General features: G+C 50.0%; 1 protein-coding gene across 4 annotated transcripts in view; it reads left to right on the forward strand.

Moving 5' to 3' along the window:
• The window catches only part of TTC7B (tetratricopeptide repeat domain 7B), a 246923-nt gene that overhangs the window by 6506 nt on the left and 219394 nt on the right, over positions 1-21023 (forward strand). For 3 of the 4 annotated variants that reach the window (XM_045071285.1, XM_045071294.1, XM_045071298.1), the window contains exon 2: positions 16259-16413. In XM_045071285.1, coding sequence (XP_044927220.1) covers positions 16259-16413 — 155 coding nt within the window. Of the gene's footprint in view, positions 1-16258; positions 16414-21023 lie in introns of those variants that run through there. The other variant, XM_013057653.2, reaches the window with a different exon arrangement.

Below are 21023 nucleotides of genomic sequence, written 5' to 3' on the forward strand. Positions count from 1 at the left end.
GCTTAGCTTGCTGCCTGCACAGAGTAAGCCCTCAGTGTAGGTCACTGTGGTGGGTTTATCATCTCCCAGTTCAGGGCTGTTTCTCCTCCCCATGTGGCCTGTCGTGGCTCGTGGCCTGTCGTGGCTCGTGGCCTGTCGTGGCTCGTGCCTTGTCTCCTCCCCCAGGAGGCCTCGGAGCAACTGGAAGCGGCCTCAGGAGGGCAGGCCCCGGGGCCTTCCTAAGTGGAAGCGAAGGCCGCAGGACAAGCCCTGACTGGGCTCTCACCAGGGCTGTTCACCTGTGTGGCTGGTGGTGTCACGTGACTTGGGGCCCGCCAGAGGGGCCCCGGTTGTCAATCCAGCGTGCTGCACCTGAGTTCCCTTTCCTCCTTGCTGCGCCCCAATTTTGTCCAACTGCCAGCCCTTCCGGTGTGCGCCATGCTTCACTGAGGGTATGGGCCCTGGTGGGGCTGCTCCCTGACTGTGATTGGTTGAGGCCTGAGCATGTGACTTAGTTCTAGCCAATGACACATCAGGGGTCTTAGCTGCGGTAGGGGCTTCTGAAGAAGATTTCCTCTTGCTCAGTAGTAACAAGCGAGCCTTCCGGGCGACGGGAGTGGTCTTCTCCCCTTGGAAACTGGTGCTTGGCTTCTGAGGCGGGGAGCTGCAGCCGTCTCGTGGCGGCGAGGCTGACGCTCAGAGCGCGGCAACGCAGAGACGCAAGACGGATGTGGCTCCATGCCTGCAGCGGCTCTTGTCTGGACATCATTTATGTGGAGCAGAAAATGCCTTGTTGAAGCCGCGCCGAGTGAGCGTCCGGTGGCCACTTGCCGCTACAGGTTTTCCCTCCCGCGCACCTCCTCGCTTACTCAGAACACCCCCAGCTGCCCCGCCGGCTTGGCACCGGTGCATCATCAGGAATGGCCTTCGTCCCTGGTTCCCAAGTGACCTCACTTGGGTAGATTCCTGCTCCTCTGGGTGACCTCATGCTTGGCAGGTGGCGGAGGCTTGCAGGCCTTTCTGTGAAAGCCAGTGTTTCCCATCTGAGAAGCCAAGGAAAGGGAAGAGGTTTTCTGAGCTCTCTCGAAACCATCGCCATCAGCTCCCAGGCAAGGATGAGCAGTGTTTGGCAGACGGGTCGGAGGAGCGCCGCATGCTGTATGAAGGGCAGCCGCAAGCCCCGGGAAACCGACCAGTGTGGCTGCAGCCCCTGTCTGTCTGCGCAGGTGCGTCAGGTGCGGTGGAGGTGGAAGTGCCAGAGTGAGGCGGGACCCACGTTTTTTCGTCCTTTCAGAGGCCTGCCAGACCTGGAGTCAGAATCTCCATGCATTTGCCCTCCCAGTGACCTTGTGCGTCTCACTTGATTCTCTGAAACCTTAGTTTTCTGGACTTTGCAGGTGTTAAAACTGTGCTGGCAGGGAATGTTCATTGCTTGAGCTTTTGCCGTGTGTCGTGTTCTGGGCATGAACTTTTACGTGGATCTCAGTTCAGTTAATCATCACAACAACTAGGAGAGGAGCAGGGTCAAGGGTCACAATTCTTAATCAGGGGTAAGTAGACTGAGGTTTGGAGATGTTCTCTGAGCTGAATTCCAACCTACTTGTAACTCCAGTTCCATTATTCTTTACACCAATAAATGGTTTTCTAAGCTTGTCGGATGGAAGAATCACCAAGTCCGCTCCTGGGGCCCCCTTCCTAGTGATTCCAATGCAGCAGGTCTGTGGCCTGCGCTCCTATAGGCTTGACCAAGCTTCCCTGTGATGCCAATGCTGCCTGAGTAGCCCGGAGCTAAGGGAGCCTGCACATTATGGGTTCCCAGACCACTTCTGTGGGGTAGTGGTCTCCCTGCCAATATAGGGGCTGGAAATCTGCATTTTAAAATAGAGGCTTAGGGGAGTTGTGTAGTGGAGCAGGTTTGAAGCTGTCCCTTTAGCCATAATCTTTAGCATGTAACGAGTACCTCCTGTGTATGAGGCCTGCACCAGAAGAAAAAGACTGAGTGGGTCAGCAGCCACAAGAAGCTTATAGCTCAGAGCAGTCACACAGTCTCTGGGCCCCTGAGTCACCTGGGGCTGGTTAGCAACTCAGATTCTTAGGCTGGGCCGGAGTCCTGCTTCAGGAGGTCTTAGTGGGGTTGGGGTTCAGAAAGCAGGATTGTTAACTAGCATCATGGTTGTAGCCCAGGAAGTTCTAGGACCAGATTTTAGACACGATTGTCCAAGTGGTGGGACAGTGTCACCAGTAGCTTGGGCAGAACAATGACAGCGTTATATACAATGCCCCAGGGTGCCACTGTGTTACTGGGGCCTAAGGGCAGGGTGTGCTTATGACAGTGGGTAAGGCCTTGCAGAGCGCCAGGAGGAGGATCTTGGGCAGAGTTGTGGCGTTGTCCCAGTTGGCCTGAGAGTTTGAAGCACTGAAAATCCCGTGTCCTGGGAACCCCCTCAGCTCTGGGCAAGCAAGACTGTCGTTTACCCTGTTGGGCAGATGGAGGCATTTTCGCAATGAGGAAAGGAACCTGGTGCTGGAGAAAGCAGTGGGCTCTGTCCTGTTAGACATGAGATTAGATCCTGGGTCTAGCACTTACTGCTTGTCTGGCTGTGGGTGTGTTCCTCCACTCCCGGAGCCTCCCTCCCCCTCCAAGGTTGTTCTGAGGAATACAAGGGATAATGCAGCTAGTTTCAGGCACCAGCAGTCATCTGAAGCTGCCCAGATCAGGAGTTCTGTGTGTGGCAGCAGGGGAGGAAGGCCTGGATGGATGCTTAGCCCCTGATGGGGGGCGTGTGGGGATGAGCAGGCTGGGTGACGATAACAGTGAGGATAGCAGAGCTGTGCACGGGGGTTGGGGTGGGCTCCCATAATGCTGAATTGTGACTGAGGCCCAAAGCTGATGGCAGTCGCCGTTAACCAGCTCCCAGAACTAGTCAGTGCAAACCTGGGGCCTCTGCTCAAGTCTGACACACTCCTCAGTCCTCCTCCTGCGGCTGTTCATTCTGTACTACTGTGTGGGAGTTCTGGGACACAAATTGGGGACGCCACAAAGAACGTGACCACTGGGCTGTCGGCCCCACAGGGGCAGGGCTTTTTGCTGTTTTGCCCATTGCTCCGTCTCCAGCACCATGTCTGACACACAGCAGTTCTTTGACTTACCAACATGCTCATTGTTCAAAGAACAGCTTGGGTGTTGCCCTTGAGGAGTCAACTTAGATTCATTTACTCCTCAAACACCTAGTGAGTGTGTGCTGGGTGCCAGCCCCTGCCTGACAACCTGGAGTACAGTGCCATTAAGACCATGGTCATGCTCGAGTCTAGTGCGTAGAGAGCCGGCATCTATGTGCTTGGAGCTGGGAATGGTAGAGGACAAGGGCGGCAGGGATCCAGGGGAGGGAATGTCCACCTGAGTCACTGAGACTCTTGGTGCTGTGTCTCTGGTGACTGGATGGCCCTGCTGGCCTGAGGCTCTGGGCGAGTTCTGGCTGATGGATTGCTGTTCAGGCTGACTGGATGTCCGTGACCTTCTCTTCCTATGTTTCTTGTGCAGCTGAAGGGTCGATGGTTGCCGAGTGGCCTTTCCCAGGGAGGGGTTCCGGGTCTCTCTGCTGCCTCTCCCTGTCCCTCCAATCTCCTCACATTCGGGCTGGCTCAGCGCCCCTTGGCTGTGAGGCCTGCCTCCCCTGACTAACTGCCTTCTCTGGCCCTTGCAGGTTCGAAGCCTAACAAGAAGCAGCTTTTTATTCTCAAGTAGGAAGTGTTGAGATGGAGAGGAGAAGGGAGTTGAGGGAAATTGGAAGGGGAGGTGAACCATGAGAGACTATGGACTCTGAAAAACAATCTGAAGGTTTTGAAGGGGTGGGGGTGGGAGGTTGGGGGAACCAGGTGGTGGGTATTAAGGAGGGCACGGATTGCATGGAGCACTGGGTGTGGTGTAAAAACAAGCGTAACAATGAATTCTGTTAGGCTGAAAAGAAATTTGAAAAAAAAAAGAAGTGTTGAGTTGATGAGATGATATTGCTGGGCATGCCAAGCGCATGCCTTTCCTTTCTCTGGCCCACCAGGCCAGGGGAGTCAGATCTCCACGGAGTCTTGGGTCTAGAGTCCTTGGGACTGTGTGTCCCTCATGCCCTCTGCAGCTGCCTCATGTCCTGCCTCATGTCCCAGCCTCCTTCCTGCCTCTGCCCGGCCCCACACACCAGCTGTGGTGTCTCCCTTCTGCCTGGACCCTCACTTGGGGAAATCCTCTCTCACTTGGAGAAATTCCTGAGGCTCAGCCAGCTCGGACCTCTCTTCTGACAGTCTGAGTGTGCCTGATCCTCTTTCCACCCCACCATGCCAGGACTCGCTAGTCCCTGGCTCCCTCTCCACTGTCCTCTTTGAGGGTAGGGCGTGGATTAGCACTTTGAATCTTCAAGAGATGCTTGCTGACTGTGTGGGTGTGCATTCAACTTGTCTGGGACTGGCTTCCTGAAAGAGCCATTTCCAAGCCTTCTGGGCTGGCCTGATAACATCCCCCTGCCCTGTTAGAGTCATTTCCTGCCCTGCTGGGCCCTGGAGACAGGCCAGACCAACTCCAAGATGGCTTTCAAGTTACCTTCTCTCTTATTAAACAAGGCTTTTTGAGGGGAACTGTCTGTGTGCGTGCGCCTGTACACGCGCACCTGTGTGCGCGTGTTAAACCAGTATGTTTCTCTGTTCTGCCAGTGCAGAGCAAGTATTGTCTTCTGTTCCCACATTTTACTCTCTTATCTTGTCTTTCCAGCCTCTGCACTGTGTGCGAACATGGGGAGGAGGCTTTGGCATGACACCTGGTCTCCGAACTACCAAGATTTTCCCAGAGTATCGTTTCTGCCAATTTCTTTGAGCTCTTTAATTTTTGACTAATGGCACCTTTGCCTTTCAGTCAAGATCCAAATAGCAGGTCCTTGGAACTGGGTCATAATTTGAGCAAAGATACTAGAGGGGGAACAACGGAGGGCCTGAGGTAGAAACAGGAAGGCTCGGTCTCTGGCAACAGTCATGTCCCAGCCATGTGCCAGGCACCCCGGGGGAAGAGCTGAGTGTCAAGAGGCTAAGGTACTTGGTTAGGTCCTCTCCGTGAAAGGAAGATCCATGGATTGATCTGCTCATTTCAGAGATATTTACAGAGCACCTGCTTTGTGCTGACTCCTGGAGATGGGGCATGAATGTGAGAGGGACAGGGTGGAGGTCAGAGCCAAGGGCGTAAGGTACAAGGATTTTCGCTTTCACTTTGCATGAGAGGGGAGCCACTGGAAGGTTATGAGAAGCAGGGTGACATGACCTTGTCTTCTCCATCCTGCTGCTTGGCAGCAGCCCTACCCTGATGACATCCAGTTCTCTGCCTGCTCCTATGTGCTGCTGAGAAGACAAATGTCGTAGGTCATTTGCGCTTGATGACCAGTGACCTCAGAGGCACTACCACGCTTCAGGAATGTTCGTATCCTTGCTTTCACGTACTCTTTCCCCTTCTTAGGTCTTTTCTTGGAATTCCATGCTGTCTCTCCTAGGACCTGAGCTGGTATGAACTTTACTGAGGACCCAGAAGCTGTTAGGAAAGCCCCTTGTTTCCCACCACCAAGTGTGCCTGCTCTCCTGCCTGTCACTGCGGAGGCTCCAGCCCCTTCACCTGTGCTCAGAATCTCTCTGTTCATGCCTCCTCAGGACTTCAGGCTGCTGTCATTTCTCCTGTCTTCTGGATCAATTCCTTGTCTCTTTCCTAGGTCATTCCCTCCAGGATTCACAGACACCCTAGACTCTCCTATAAAAACCTTCCCTAAGCCCACATCCCTGTGACTTACTGCCTGCCTCTCTGCTCTGTCTCAGCAAAGCCTCTTCAAAGAACCATTGTCTCCTCGGCCTGCTCCTTTGAGCTGGTACCCCCCCCCCCCACGACTTCCCATGTCAAGGTCGCCCTGTCCTATTGCCAAATCCAACGGTTCTGTTTGTGTTCTTATCTTCCTCCATATTCCAGCTGCCTTGGCCACTCCGTCTTTCCGGAAACTTCTAATCTGTTTCTGTAACAAATACAGTCCTGGTTTCTTTAAATGGGTCCTTCTACTCACTCTCTTCCAGCTTCCACTCCGTCTTTCCAGAAACTTCTAATCTGTTTCTGTAACAAATACAGTCCTGGTTTCTTTAACTGGGTCCTTCTACTCACTCTCTTCCAGCTTTGATGCCAACCTCCATCCACCAACTTGACTTGTCTACTTGGGTATCAGATGTTATTTAAGTTAGAACAGAACTCTTGGTTTTGTTTCTGCTCACCTCACTAAATGGCAAGATCCAGTCTAGTGTGCCGCCTCAAAGCTAAAAGAATTTCTCTTTAATCCCTCTTCATTCCTCATCCCTCTTGCATTTGTTTCCCATCACTGCTGTAACTAATAGTAATCACACGTTTATTGGCTTAAAATAATGCAGATGTGTTCTCTGGTAGTTCTGGAGGTCAGAAGTTGGAAATGGGGCTCATTGGTCGAAACTCAAGTGTCCACAGCTCTGTCTTCCTTCTGGAGGCTCTCGGGGAGATTCCGTGCCCTTGTCTTTCCCGGCCTCCACAGCTCCCACGTTCCTTGGCTCTCGGCCCCTCCTTCATCTGTGAAGCCCGCAGTTTAGCTTCCTCTGTACATGCTTGTACCACCACATGTCCTCCGACCCTGACCCGCCTACTTCCCCCTTCAAAGCACCCCGGCAGGCCCACCCACATAATCTAGGATCATCCTGTCTCAAGGTCTGTAACTTAATCACACCCCCAAAGTCCCTTCTGCCTTGTAACGTGACAGGTTTACGCCACTCACAGGTTCCAGCAAGTTGGACAGAGTCATCTCAGGGGTGTGGGGGGTATTCTGCCTGCCACATCTCCAGTCCAACCCGTTAGTAAGTCTTGTTTCTCTTACTACAAATTGTGTCCTCCCTCTGCCTGTCTCTCCCTTTCTGCACTCTTTCTTTCTCACCTCTGCCCCCTTGTCCCAGTGTCTGTCACCCCCCGGCGGACTCCTGCAGTGACCTTCCAACCATCCCTGCCATCGCCTCTTCCTCTTCAGCCCTGAGTTCACTCTCCACACAGTGGACGGAGGGGTCTTTGCACACCTCAACCGGATCCCTTCACCCCTGCTTGCACACTCCCAGCCCCCTCCAGAGGCTTCCAGGTGCGCTTCGGAGGAAAGCCACCCTGCCGACCACAGCCTGCGAGCGTGTTCATGGCTGCCCTTAGCTGCCCTCTGACTGCCCTGATCTGTCCCTGCTGCCGCAGCCACACGGCCCTCTTGCTGTTCCTTGAATGTGCCAGCTGTGTTCCCACCCCAGGGTGCTCTTCCCTCAGATCTTTGCATGGCTGACTCTGTCTCGTCATGCAGGTCTCAAACTCAGACTCCTGGGAGACTCTGGCTCTGATCTGACTCTGCAGCCTCAAGTAGCCACCTGGTCACTACCTGCTACGTCCTCGTTTTAACTCTCCACTGATCTCGTACCACTAGCTGGCCTTTTTCTGGTTTGTCTCCCTTCTGGAATATAAGCAGCACAAGGGCAGAGATCCCTTTTTCTCCTTCAGTGCTGTCCCTGCCAGATGCTGGCTGGTGTGTGACTGTGAGGAGCACGGGGAGTGTGGGGAGCTCGCGCTGAGGGAGCAGGAGGTCTCCTCCAAGGTGACCCGGAAATGCATCTCATGCGATGCCTGGGTTTTGGCAGGGGAAGGGAGAGAGGTACAATGTGTCCAGGCACCCTCAGGTGAGACAGATTGCCACAGCCTCGGAAGGATGCGGAGGGCCTGGAGAGTGTGCACATGGGAGGCTGGTGGCCCAGGGAGGGCGGGTGACAGGTTCTCAGTCATAACCACAGACTCAGACCTCCTCCCCTGGCTCTGAGATGATGGGCCAGGTTTGTCAACCCCTGTGGGAGACCAGGCAAGGCATCCCGGAGTCAGAGCTCACTCCAACACAGGCCATCTTCTTTTCCTTTTAAATTTTAAATTAACCACTTAATGTTTAGTGCAGGTAAGGAATGCGCACAGTACTAAAAATCAAATAATACAAGAGGGAAAAGTAACTTCCTTCCTACGTCCCCTCTGTGTCCTCCTGCTCCTTTCCACGGACATAGCCTCTCTTAGGACTTTCCTGGAGGGTCCTTTCAGTAATCTTCAGCATATCTGGAGCTTTATTAGAAAGCATGTTTTTTTTTTTTTTTTTCTTTTTACACCCCATGGTAACATACCGCACACTGTATTTTTTATCTCTCTGACATTGTTACCTATTGCTGTATAATAAACCATCCCAACTTCAGTGTCTTAAAACAGCCACCTTTTATTATTTGTCATGATTCTGGGCTTGCTGTGGTTCGCTCACGCGTCTGCAGCCAGCTGCAGGGTGGCTCCGTGACCTGGCTGCCCTGGGCTGGCTTGCTCACGTGGCGGGGCCTGGCTGAGACGACTCTGCTGTGTCTCCCATGGCCTTTCTTAGATCCAGGCCAGTGTGGCCATGGGCTCAAGGCGGCCACAGAGAAGCAAGCAGGAAGCAGAGGGAGAAGTCTGTTTCCCAGCTTCTGTATGTATCAGATGCGCTACTGTCTGATCAGTCAGAGCAAGTCGCGTGGCTGAGCCCAGGGTCAGGGTGAGTGGCCACAGAGCACGTGGATTCAGGGAGGTGTGAAGGCCTGGAGCGGTGTGCATAGTCCGGCTACCACGGGGCTGCAGGTAGACTCATTTCTTTCGTGTAATGGACACACTATGTCCCATAATGTGGGGTGATTCATTTCACAGGTCCCCAGGGAGGATGGTACGGGTGTGTTCTGTCCTTTGCTTTAGCAGTAGGGCTGTACATGGCAGACATCCCGGGGGTAACCATCGGTGCTGGAGAGTGCTTGTGTGTAGGGAGACGTTCCTGAAACTGGGCTTTCTGGGTCACGTGGTCTAGGTACATAAATCACGTTATCGACGTTGCCCTCTGTGGACACTCATACCGACGATGCTCCTACCAGCACTGTCCCAACAGTGTCTGTGTTTCTGTCACTCCTTCGTGGGAAAGGGGATGATAGGCACTGCGAGTGCTGAGGGACCTGCGACTTACAAGAAGTGGCTAAGTGAGGGGATGACATTCACAGAGGTCCTGCTGAGACCAAGAGACGGAGAAGCTGGCTGTCCCTGCTGGGTGGCAGAGGAGACGCCGAAGAACCGAAGAACCGAAGAACCGGCCCCTGCTTGAATGGGGCTTTGTTTTTCCTCTTGGATCACTGCCATGGCAGGAATGGTTTGAATAGACCTAAATGCTTCTCAATTGACAAATCCCAGTTGTTGAGATTTGGGTCTTTGGTTTTTTTTTTTGTTTGTTTTAGTATTGGTATCAAGTATTCCCTGGAAGAGTAGAAACCCTAAGCTTTTTCTTCCTCATCTGATCAGATCTCTCCGTGTCAGTGGTTTATCCCATGAGGAAGAAGCCTGGGAGGAAGGGGCGGTCACCTCAAGTGGCAAAGACCACAGCTCCCGGCCCTTCCTCAGGGGGATCAGGGAGGCTGCAGCCGCCTGGGCAGGGAGCTGGGCCAGCTTGGGGACTGGGGGACTGTCTGTTTGGAGACGAAGCATGGCACCAGAGTGCCCTGCCGGGGCTGATTCCCCATATTCTTCTCAGTGACGGTCCCCAGGAGTAGTCTCTTTTCAGCTTCAGGCTTTAGCTCTATGTAAGTTACTGGAGAGCTGGTTACTGCAGCCTCATTTAAACCCTGAAAAATGCTTGAGGGGAAGGTGGAACGAACCCTGGGCACCCCCGAGTCCCTCCTTATTCCTGTCCCGAGAGTCCTAGCAGGTGGAGCAGGAAAGGGACATAGGAATGGGCTGCTCAGCCCCACAGCAAAAGGATGAAGTGCCTTGGCTGGGATCACATGGCTGGTTAGGAGGGAAGCTGAGCCCCTTCTCCAGAAGCTGATGTCCTCATGCTGGGGTGACAGGCAGAGAGACGGCCTGGGTTCAAAATCCCACCTCCGGGATGTGCTGGCTCTGCGACCTTTGGTGCATTGCTTCCCCTCTTGTACCTGGTTCCCCATCTGTGAGATGGAGGGGCTGACAGGTCCTAGCGAGGTTGGGAGGACTAACAGGATTGTGAAGATGCTTGGGCCACTGCACGGCATTTAGAAGAGCCCGGCATGGCTTGTCTAGTAATAAATGTTGCAAACATTCTTATCTTCCTACTGAACTGCAGGCCTCCTGAGCACAAGGGTTGTGTCTCACAGTGCTTTCTGACCTCATTAGATCCAACATATCCGTTCTGGGAAATACCAAGTCCAAAATGAATGGCAGGAAAAGGAACAGGAACTCATATCTATTCAGCACCTGCTTTGTACTCTCTGCATTACATACATTATGTCTTCGCCTCACAGTAGCCAGGTGAGGAAATGAAGGCTCAGAGAGGTTAACTAATTTGGCCATCACCACACAGCTAACAAGCAGAGGAGCTGGTATTAAGCCTGGGGCTGCCTGAGGCCAGAGCTCTGTCCCCTGTGTTGTAATCTTGGGCTTTTGCATTCTGGAAAGTACATGCCTGGCCCCACTTTGCAGTCCTGCCTCACCCTCTGCAGTGTGGAATGCCTGGATGTGCCCTGCTCTGTGCCTGATGAGTGTGAGCAGGCAAATGAATGGGGGGAGAGATAGATTTAAATCTTTCATGAGGCAGAATCCTAAAGTAAGGGCTCCCTGCTCCTGTGGCGCAGCTGGAAACTCTCAAGGCAAATCCCGGAGCTCATCTTGTTTGCTACCTGCTTCTCAGGGATCACTTTTCTCTGTGGTCCCACGTCCAGTGTCGTGAGAATTGTAAAAAACAATTTATGAAAACAATATATGAAAAACATATATTCTATCTTGCGTTTGTGGTTGTTTTATCCAGGAGGGTAAATTTGTTCCATCTTGGCTGAAAGCAAAAGTTCTATTTTTATCTTTTTATCCTCTTTTATTTCATATTTAATTCTTTAATCCAGCTAGAATTAATTTTCTTGTATGCCCGAGGTGCCTTTTTTTCCCTTGTACGTCACTGTCCTAGCATGTAAGCACACACACTATGAGCAGTAACAGCTGGCTAGGTGACCTCTGTTTCTTTTGTCACTTGTGGACTCTGAATTCCTCAACAAGAGCAGTGGAGCGTTGGTCGGGCTGCTGAGGATGACCTCGTGAGGACGGAGCCTTGCAGTCTCTGTATGATTTCTCCGGCCTGAGTTCATTGGATGTTTTTCCGATCTTTAGCCTCCTGGTTGAGAGAGTGAGTGGTAGGGAAGTCACCTTTTTTAAGGAGAGCAAAGAAAATGTTTAAAATTGCACAAATGATTTTACAGCCAGCATGCTAATTTCCAATTGGACTGTAAGCTCTTCCTCAGAGTGCACAGCTCCTTTCAGACCTGAGGAGCTGATCCTTGCCTGCCTGCCAGGAAACTCCCAACTATGGCCATCTCCCTCTCTCTGCCCTTCATGGTTCAGCTCTAACAAATTACTTGGAGTTCCCCAAACATCTAGGCCATGTTGTGCCTTTGCATAGTCTGTTTTTGCTGCTTGAAAGACCTTTCCCCACCTTTTCCATCTTGTAAACATGTACCTGTAATGTTTTGGTGAAGGCTTTGTCTCCTCCTCCACCACCCAGAACTACCATGTCCAGCAGAGCCACAGCATGAGGGGTGGTGCTGAGGGACTGGAACTCGAATGAGGCAAGGGGCTGTGTCTCCGCATTCTGTGCAAAGCCTCTTCCTCTTAGCTGAGCCTTTCCCAGCAACCCACTGCCCCCGTTGTTCTGATAGAGCTGGGCGCTCTGCACATCTTAGCAGCAAGACTCTGGTATGTTCCCCCAGTATCAGGAGATCAAGAAACAAAAAGTCGGTAAATCCTACAAAGCACCAAGGTGGTAGTTTTATACTTCTCTTTGTATGTAGTCCTTTGTTTAAATATTTCTGCAAAGCCAGTGAAACAGGAGAGGTGACGTCAGGGGTGTTCTACCAAAGGCCTCAGTTGGTTCTGTGAGATTCCTTCCAGACATGAGGGACCCTGAGAATGAGTATTGACTGGTAAGGTATTCTCAGGTAGCAGCTCTCAACTTAAAGCCTGTTTGGTAGTGGGGAGCTCTAGCTAGGATAACAGTTTGGCCTCTGTAACTAAGGTCAGAGGAACAGTGACTAAAGCAAGAGCAAGGTAGAAGTCAATGTTTCTCTCTAGTGGGATAATTGATCATAAGCAGTTCTGGGCTGAGTGGCAGCTCCGGGGTGTTGGAGACCAAGGTTCCTAATGTTGTGACGCTCTGGGATCCTGAGTAGATAGCTTCCATCTTGAGGACCAGAATGGAGGCTCCATTTTCCGCCAGCTACAGACTCATTCCAGCTAATGGGGTAGGGTGAAGAGGAACTGGAGGGTAAGCGCATTCCCTGGGAAGGCCCAGCAGAGAAGCTGTATGCAGAACTTCTGCTCACATCACACTGGCCATAACTTAGTCCTGTGACAGCCTGCACCTCCCAGGAAGCCTGGGAAATAGTCTTTATGTTGGCAGCTCTGTGCCCTGATAAAACTCAGGGACTCTAATAATAAAGGAAGAAGAAGAGAACGAATATTTGGGGGACAACTGACAGATCGTGCCACAGGACCAGGCCTAACACAGGAGGGTATGGGTCAAGTGCCTTGGCCTGTCATTGAGTTAATTCACCATTTATTGAGCGCTGACTCTGTGCCAGACATTGTGCTGTGCTCTGAGACCAAAAAGTAACACACAGACTCTTCCTTCAGGGTCTCATTACAGTCTTGAAGGGGCAAACAGATACGAAAACGTCCAGGTTGGGGTGCTCGAGGTTCCTGGGGCAGCTGGGGCTGGCTTGGGATAGGGCATGTGGGGGGCGGGGTTGATGACGAGCGCAGGAAGATTAATAGGTCTTTATCAAGTAATGGCGGTTGGTGTTCTCAGCTTTGGGAGTCGTCCCAAAGATATGGAGGAAGTTCACGGGGCCTCTGTGTGGAGGACTGCCTGTGGAAACTGCCAGGACCTGTTTAACGTGGGGATGGGGCTGAGTGGGCAGAAGGGAACCGTTAGTCCCATGTTCTGCTCCCCACTTGAGTCTCCATTCTTGTCTTCTCCTTCGCCCACACCCTCTTGTCTGGCCACTTGGTCCAGTGTGCTTTTGCCTTCCCACTTCTCTTATGCCCTGCTGTTCCCTCAGCCTGGTTTGCCCTTCCTTCCTGTTGGCCAGTCCAGACCCTACTCGTCCTGGGAGGTCTAGTTGAGAGGTGTGGCAGGCCAGGCCACAGCACTTCCCTCACTGAGAACTCATTAGCTCTCATTCAGTCTTGCTATGGTCGCGGTATTTATTGTTCCCGTCTCATAAATGGAGGCCGATGCTTCAAGAGGGTAAGCGATGTGCTCCTGGTCCCACAGCTAGAAAGAGGTAGCAGGCAGCAGAGAGCCTGATCTGCTGTGATCTCTGCTTGTTGGCCTGGGGATTCTGCTTGGAACAGCCATTTCCAGCTGCAAGGTCAGAGGAGTCTGCCGCAAGATCATTGGAGTGGGGGGCAGTGATGGAGGATAATGGGAGATAGCAATCTTAAGCTCAGATGTTCAGAGGGGCTTTCTTAGAATTGTCCCCCAAAACACTGAGGCTAAATTCTAGGGCCAGGGACACAGTGTGACAAACTGAGATTTATACCTACGACTCTGAATCTCATGTTATTTTATTTTTTGGAAATTTAAAATATACAGAAAAGAAAACAAATGTATACTAATAGTCTCACCACTCAGAAATAACCACCATTAATGTCCCAAGGTATGTACTTCTAGTTTTTAAAGAAGAGTCACGGTTTTTGCTAAAGGTAATTTAAAATGATTTTGCTCAATAAAAATGATTCAAACTGCAAAGAGAGTGAAAAAATTATCCCAGCTCCTATCATTTAGAAGTTTTTATTACTTATTCCTAAATGATACTCATTCTAGACATCTTTTTAGGGAAACAGAATAAAGATAAACAGGCATACTTTTATAAATGGTGATCACATTCCCATCGAATATTACAGCCATTAGCCACGGGTATCTGCTGACCACTTGAAATGTGGCTGGTTCAAATTGAAATGTGTCATAAGTGCAAAGTACGCTAAGTCAGCTCTGAGCCCAACATGGGGCTCGAACTCATGACCCCGAGATCAAGAGTCACATGCTCTGAGCCAGATAGGCGCCCCTAGATTTGGAAAACTTAATATAAAAAGGAATATAAAACATGTTGATAATTTAAAAATGTAGATTGCCTGTTCAACTAGCAATATTTTGCATATATTGAGTTAAATAAAAGATATTATCAAAATTAATTTCACTTGTTTCTTTTTCCTTTTTTAACATAGCTGCTGCAACTTTTAAAATAACATGTGGTTTCCATCCATATCTGTTGGGCAGCAGCTGTTTTAAAAATAAAGTATCAGTAAGTACTAATGGGAAAAGGAAACAAAAAGTGAATCTAAGGGAATTGTTGAGCTCTAGGTAAATGTGTCACCGCGTGGCATGGTTTCCTGCAAGAGTGCAGTGAAGTTGATCGGAGTCATGTTTTTCTCTTTAAGCATGTATTACCATGTTTTTTTTTTTTTTAAATTTTTTATTTTTTATAAACATATATTTTTATCCCCAGGGGTACAGGTCTGTGAATCACCAGGTTTACACACTTCACAGCACTCACCAAAGCACATACCCTCCCCAATGTGTATTACCATGTTTTAAAGCACTTCTCAATTTTGATGCACTGTCACTTCTGCATTGGGTTGGTTTATAGCAAGCAGTCCTGTTCTGTTCCGAAACTAACTCTTGTAGGCATTTAGTGTTCTATTATGTAAATGCTCTGATCCCCACGGTCAGGCCTTTGCCGACACATCCTTCATCCCTGGATTTCTCTCTTAGCTGTGTTTCATTCTAAAGAAGGGCTCCTGCTTCTGGGAGGAGGCTGCCTGCAGCTCTCGCACCTGACTGGTGTTGGGGCCCGCTCCAGGCCCGTTGGCTTAAGCTGTGTGTCCCTGTGTCATCGCTTCATTGTCTTCTGCTGTTGGATGCTGCTGTGGGTCCAGCCAGAGCCTCCCCTCATGTTAAAGGCAATTTGCTTTTCCTTCTTGGACAACCGAGGGAATTCTTGAGTTCGGTAGCTTAACAGCCCTGGTTTGCTGTGGCTTGGCCGATCCCAGGACCCTGGGTCTCATCTCTAAGAGACTATTTTGGGCTTCCCTGTACACAGACAGAGACACTGCTGAGAACTTTAGATTTGGCAGATTTGGGTCACTGGCCAGAGGACTGGGAAGGTTCTCCTTATAGCTCGCAGCCTTCAGTGCACCTACCACTCAGAATCTCAGTGGGTGCTCCATGACTCTTTCTGGAGTTAATTTTAGATTACCTAAATAATAGGCAAATCTGTTCTCCTTTTGGGACAGCAGTGTTAAAGATAAAACTAAAGGCCATTTTGATCCCTAACTCCAGTTGGGGTCCCCTCCAAATTTGCAGCCCAGTGGTAGTAGCTACACTACGTAGCTGCCTTTTACACTGTGCTTATATTTTAATACAATTAAGTCCTGTCCCAAGTAGGTCAAGCTCAGGCAGGTGTATGAATTGTTCTGGGTTTATTCAGAATGTCTAGATGTGTGGATTCCCAAGAGCAACTTCTGGAGTGAGCTCTTCATTCTAATTAACAAGTCGACACAGACAGTAACGAAATTGCAACTCTAAGTAGAGTACTCTTAGGGGTAAAAACCTTCATGGAGAGGTTCCTAGTTGACAGTGTCTGTATAGCTTTGAGTTGTAGGCAGAAACAGACCGGGTGCATGCATGTTATTTTGACACAAACTTGTTTTAAGAATCTGACTGTACAAGACATTGCTCCCGCTCACATCCATTTGTGGGAACACAAAAGAGCTAGGAGATTTCACTGTGTCAGTGTTTGAGAAAATACATAGTATTGTTTTATACAGATCCTGCTGAAAAATAACGTCAGACAGCTGTGTTTTCCTACTGAACTTGCACTCTTGCTATATTAATATGTCTCTAGTCTTTCTAGATCCAGTAAATGTGTGACAAAGGAATGAGCTATCCCCTGTCTGCGTACAAATTCTGGAACATTCTTACTTATAAACGAAATTCACTGTAAGCTGGTGCCCACTTGGACTCCCTCTAAGGCTATGAAGTTCCAGAAGAGCCTTGCTGAGGACACATAGCAAGGGCATGGTAGTCCCAAAGTCCTTGGGGGGGCTTCCCAACACGCAGACCGTTCCCGGCTCCCATTTATCTTCTTACCTGGTTCTTTGTAGATGACATGGCAGAGCTCCTCCTTGGGGAGTCGAAGCTGGAGCAGTCCCTGAAGGAGCACCCCCTGCGGCAGGGGGCCAGTCCCCGAGGCCCCAGGCCCCAGCTGACCGAGGTCCGCAAGCACCTGACCGCCGCCCTGGACCGTGGGAACCTAAAGGTACTGTGGGTGTCTGAGCTGAGGGGGGCAGTGGGGTGCTGCGAGCCTCCCTGGGGCAGTGAGCTGTCGGGAAGGACGGCCCGTGATGGACCGGGCAGTGTTGGGAGCGCACGAGCGTGCTGCCACGGCGAGGCTCCTCAGAAGCAGGCCTGCTCATCCTGCGTGTGTCCACCACCTTCTGGGCGCTTCCAGCTCACTAGGGGCTCTCTGCTGAGTCTTCAGAGACTCATTATTCTGAAAAATCTTCTCCAGGCGCTTGGAAGGGAGCTGTTCTATAGGGCCCAGAGCTCAACCTGACACCCGGCCCACTCTAAGAAGGAGAGAAGTTAGTCAGGAGGGCCATTTACCTCTCGATTCCTGCCTCAAATATGCAGCTCCTGAGCATCCCCAGGCCTCTGTGGCCCGGAATGCTTTGGGCTCTTCCTGGCCTGGTACTTCGGTGTGGGAGGCAGCCAGGCTGGGTCTGTCCCCGCCGCCTGAGCCATGGCCCTAACCCCAAGGCCCAGGAGACCTTAAGTGCTACCCTCCTGCTCCTCCCCAGCCCTGTCTTCCTGTCTCTAGATTCAGCTCTCCCTCTCACCACATATTCCTTTCTTGCTTCCTTTGAATCTCCTTTCCTCTCCATTTCTCTCCCCCTGTCCCTGCCGCCTCCCTCACCCAGTACCTCACTTACTGGGCTCCGGACTCTTCCCCTCCCTGAAGGCCGAGGCCTGTTCTTCCTGCCCTTCTGAGGTCATGCTCCTCACTCCTGCGCCTGCCTGCTCCCAGCCCCAGGCCCATCAGTGTCCTCAGCTGCCCTCCTGCTGTTGTGCAACCCTCACCGTTATCTCGTCTCCAGAACTTTCTTATCCTTCCAGACTGAAACTCGGTGCACGAGCCTCCCTGCCCCCCAGCAACCCCCGTTTACTTTCTGTCTCTGTGATTCTGACTGCTCCAGGTCCCTCAGATAAGCAGAATTTGGAGCATTCGTCTCTTTATGACTGGTTTAGTTCATTAACGTAACATCCTCAAGGTTCATCCCTGTTGTAAATTGTGTCAGCATTCCCTTCCTTTTTAAGGCTGAGTAATACTCCACTATAGGTTTATACTGGATTTTGTTTATCCCTCCGTGGGCCCTGAGGTTGCTTCTGCCTTTTGGGACTTTGATAACGCTGCTATAATGCAAACTTTATTGATTTATTTATTTTAGAGGGTGGGGAGAGAGAGAGAAGAGGGGGAGAGGGAGAATCTTAAGCAGCCTCCATGCCCAGTGCAGAGCCTGATGTGGGGCTTGAACTCCCAACTCTGAGATCATGACCTGAGCTGAAATCTAGAGTTGGCCACCCAACCCACTGAGTCACCAACGTGCCCTGAATAATGCTGCTATGCATGTGGGTTCACAATATCTCTTCCAGATCTGCTTTCAGTTCTTTTGGGCATATACCCAAAAGTGGCATTGCTGAATCATGTGGTAATTCTGTGTTTAATTTTTTAAGGAGCCTCCATACTGTTTTCCATAGCAGCTGCGCCATTTTACATTCTCCCCAACACGAGTTCTACTTTCACCACATGCTTGCCAGCCCTTTTTATTTTCTGTTCTTTGGTATTGTTTGGGTTTTGGATAGTAGCCATCCTATTAGTTTTGGGTGAGAGCTCACTGTGGTTTTACTTTGCATTTCCCTGATGATCAGGGATGTTGAACATCTTTTTGTGTGCTTATTGGCCATTTGTATGTCTTCGGAGAAAAATCTATTCAGGTGCTTTGCCCGTTTGTTATTTGGGTTGGGCTTTTTTTTTTTTTTTTTTTTTTTTTTTCTGTTGTTCTGTTTTATCTCTTTGCTTTTAATCTTGATGATTTCTCTTTCCTTTTTTTTCACTTCCCATCTCAGAACCTACTTCTTTGGGCTTTATTCTCATATTTGTGTACATTCCCTGCCCCCCTCCACCACGAAAAGCCACGTTTCCTTAGCTTACTTTTTTTTATCTGTTTTGGAAGCTTGTGCCTATTCTCAAATTGCTGTGTGACCCCAAGGAGATGTCCTTCCTCCTTGTCATCTGGTCACCTCCTTGGCCATGGAGTATTTAGGGGCCTGGGCAAAATTTGTATAACTGAGTGTTAGTATTTGTCACTTATGTGGTTACAGGCTTCTGGAAATGCAGGCAGAAAGCCTCCTTTCTGAAAGGCCTTTGTGTATGTCTGTCTCCACTGGACACATTTCTAGGCCCCTCAGGCTGGTTTGAGAGCATCAGTTAATTTTTTTATTTTATTTTTTTTAAGAATTTATTTATTTATTTTAGAGATATTGTGAGTGGGGGTGGAGGGAGGAGTAGAAAGAGAGGGAAAGGGACAAGCAGACTCCATGATGAGCACAGAGCCTGATGCAGGGCTCGATCTCACAACCCCAAGATCATGACCTGAGCTGAAATCAAGAGTCGGACGCTTGGGGTGCCTGGGTGGCTCAATGGCTTAAACCTCTGCCTTTGGCTCAGGTCATGGTCTCAGGGTCCTGGGATCGAGCCCCACATCGGGCTCTCTGCTCAGCAGGGTGCCTGCTTCCTCCTCTCTCTCTCTCTGCCTGCCTCTCTGCCTACTTGTGATCTCTGTCAAATAAATAAATAAAATCTTAAAAAAAAAAAAAAAGAGTCGGACGGTTAATTGACTGAGCCACCCAGGCACCCCACACATCCCTTCAACATAGGAAGGCCGGTTTACTAAGGGCTTGATACATTTAAGTAAATTGGGCCTTTAGAACACATGGTCTCCCTTTCCCTATTTCTTTCAAAGGGCCATGCCATACTTCTCCTCAGAGTCAGTTTGTGATACTGGTTGGTCCTCATCAGTGAAGAAGGGTGGAGGGACAGTGGACACGTGGGCTTTGCTTCCTAGACTCAAGCATCCATTCAAGAGGCCAGAGGGTGTGGCTGTGTGCTGGGGGAGAAAGGTTGAGGACCATGCTCCAGGCCTGACATCTGGCTAGTTTCTTTCTGCCTTCCAGATCCCTGACTTCACTGTGAAAATTAACCTTCTGGTTTACCAGGTGCTGGTGGTTTTTGCTCTCCACCCAATGTAGTAGTAAGAACATGGAATTTCAAGTTAGAATTCCTGAGTTTTGTGTTCCAGTTCTAGATTTGTAAGCTGTGTGATTTAGCGAAGTTACTTACCCTCTCTGAGCTTCACATTTCTCATCTATAAGCATAGGTAGCTCAGGATTGTGTTAAGGCTCAGATGTGGAAGCTCTTTCACATCTTCGCAACACCAGAGACTTGTTTACTGCAATTTTATTGGTTCTACCTAGAGATTTTTCTCCTGTGGTGGCCATTTTTTAGCTTCAATAGCTGGCTAATTAGCCCCAATAGCTGGCTAATGTGAAACTTGTTCTCTGTTTGACCTAAACCAGTGCGTCTCCTGGTGGGGCGCTTGCCCAAGCCCAGTGCAGACAAGGTGCCCACAAAATACACATGGACTGAGGCAGGAAGGACCAGAACAAGATAGCAGTGTGGTGGGGCAGAAGGAGTCCAGCCTGGGAGTCAGGAGACCTGCTTCTGAATCAAGTCAAGAAAACTGTGTCTCTCATGGGCACAGCAGCACAACTACTGTGCTGGGGCCAGTCTATGCCCTCTGCAGCAAGTGGCCTTTATGTGAGGTCACCAACAACACTTGCTCGGCAAGTCTCTCTCAGTGTCAACACTGTGCCTTTGCACTTGGAATTTTGTTCAGACTCTTGCATCTTTTCCATCCAGCCTTGTCGTTTACTCTTCTTAAAATAAAAACATAAATAAAAACTTAAAAATTGTTTTTAAGTTGCGTTAAACATCTTTTTCTTTGGGTAACCAAAAATATCTAATGCAAGCTTTGTCATCATAACCATCTTTAAGTGTACAGTTCAGTGGCATTAAGTACATCCACATTGTTGGGCAGCCGTGGCCACGGTCCATCACCAGATTGTGCCCAGTCAACACTAACTGCTGTTCCCCTCCCCCTTCCTTTTGCTTTTAAGCCAGTGGTCCCAGTGCTGGAAGGCTCAATTAAGGTAGGAAGGAAGATGCAGCCTTGTCTGCCAGGAAGCCTTTTCTCTGGGTAGAGAACCCCTGTGGTGGGTCTTTTTTCATAACTCTTTTTCTCTTAAGTCTGGTTTGATTTCTCTGTTTGCAAATATAATTCTAATTTCTTGCATTTTAATTTCTCTCTCTCTCTCGGGCCACTCAAAACCCTCTTTTTCTGTTCCTTTCAGGGCGCCTGGCTGGCTTAGTCAGACCATGCCACTCTTAATCTCGGAGTCATGAGTTCAAGCCCCACGTTGGGCATGGAACCTACTTAAAAAATAATAATAAAATTTAATTTAACTTAAAATACCCCTTTTGCTCCCTTCATTCCCTTTGCCCATTTTACCCTCTTGTCAATGCTGCCTATTGCCCCTGCCCCCTTTCAATAACTACCTTATGACTTCACTTACATGTGGAATCTAAAAAAAACAAAACAAATGAATAAACAGACAAACAAAAAGCAGAAACAGACCCATAAATACAGAGAACAAAGTGATGGTTGCCAGAGGGGAGGGAGTTGAGGCCTGGTCACAACAGGTGAAGGGGAGCAGGAGATGGAGTTATGGAATGAGCGTGTCCTGGGAATA

The sequence above is a fragment of the Mustela putorius genome, unplaced genomic scaffold (assembly GCF_011764305.1).
Source record: "Mustela putorius furo isolate JIRA1106 unplaced genomic scaffold, ASM1176430v1.1 tig00000129_pilon_pilon_pilon, whole genome shotgun sequence".
NCBI lineage: Eukaryota > Metazoa > Chordata > Mammalia > Carnivora > Mustelidae > Mustela > Mustela putorius.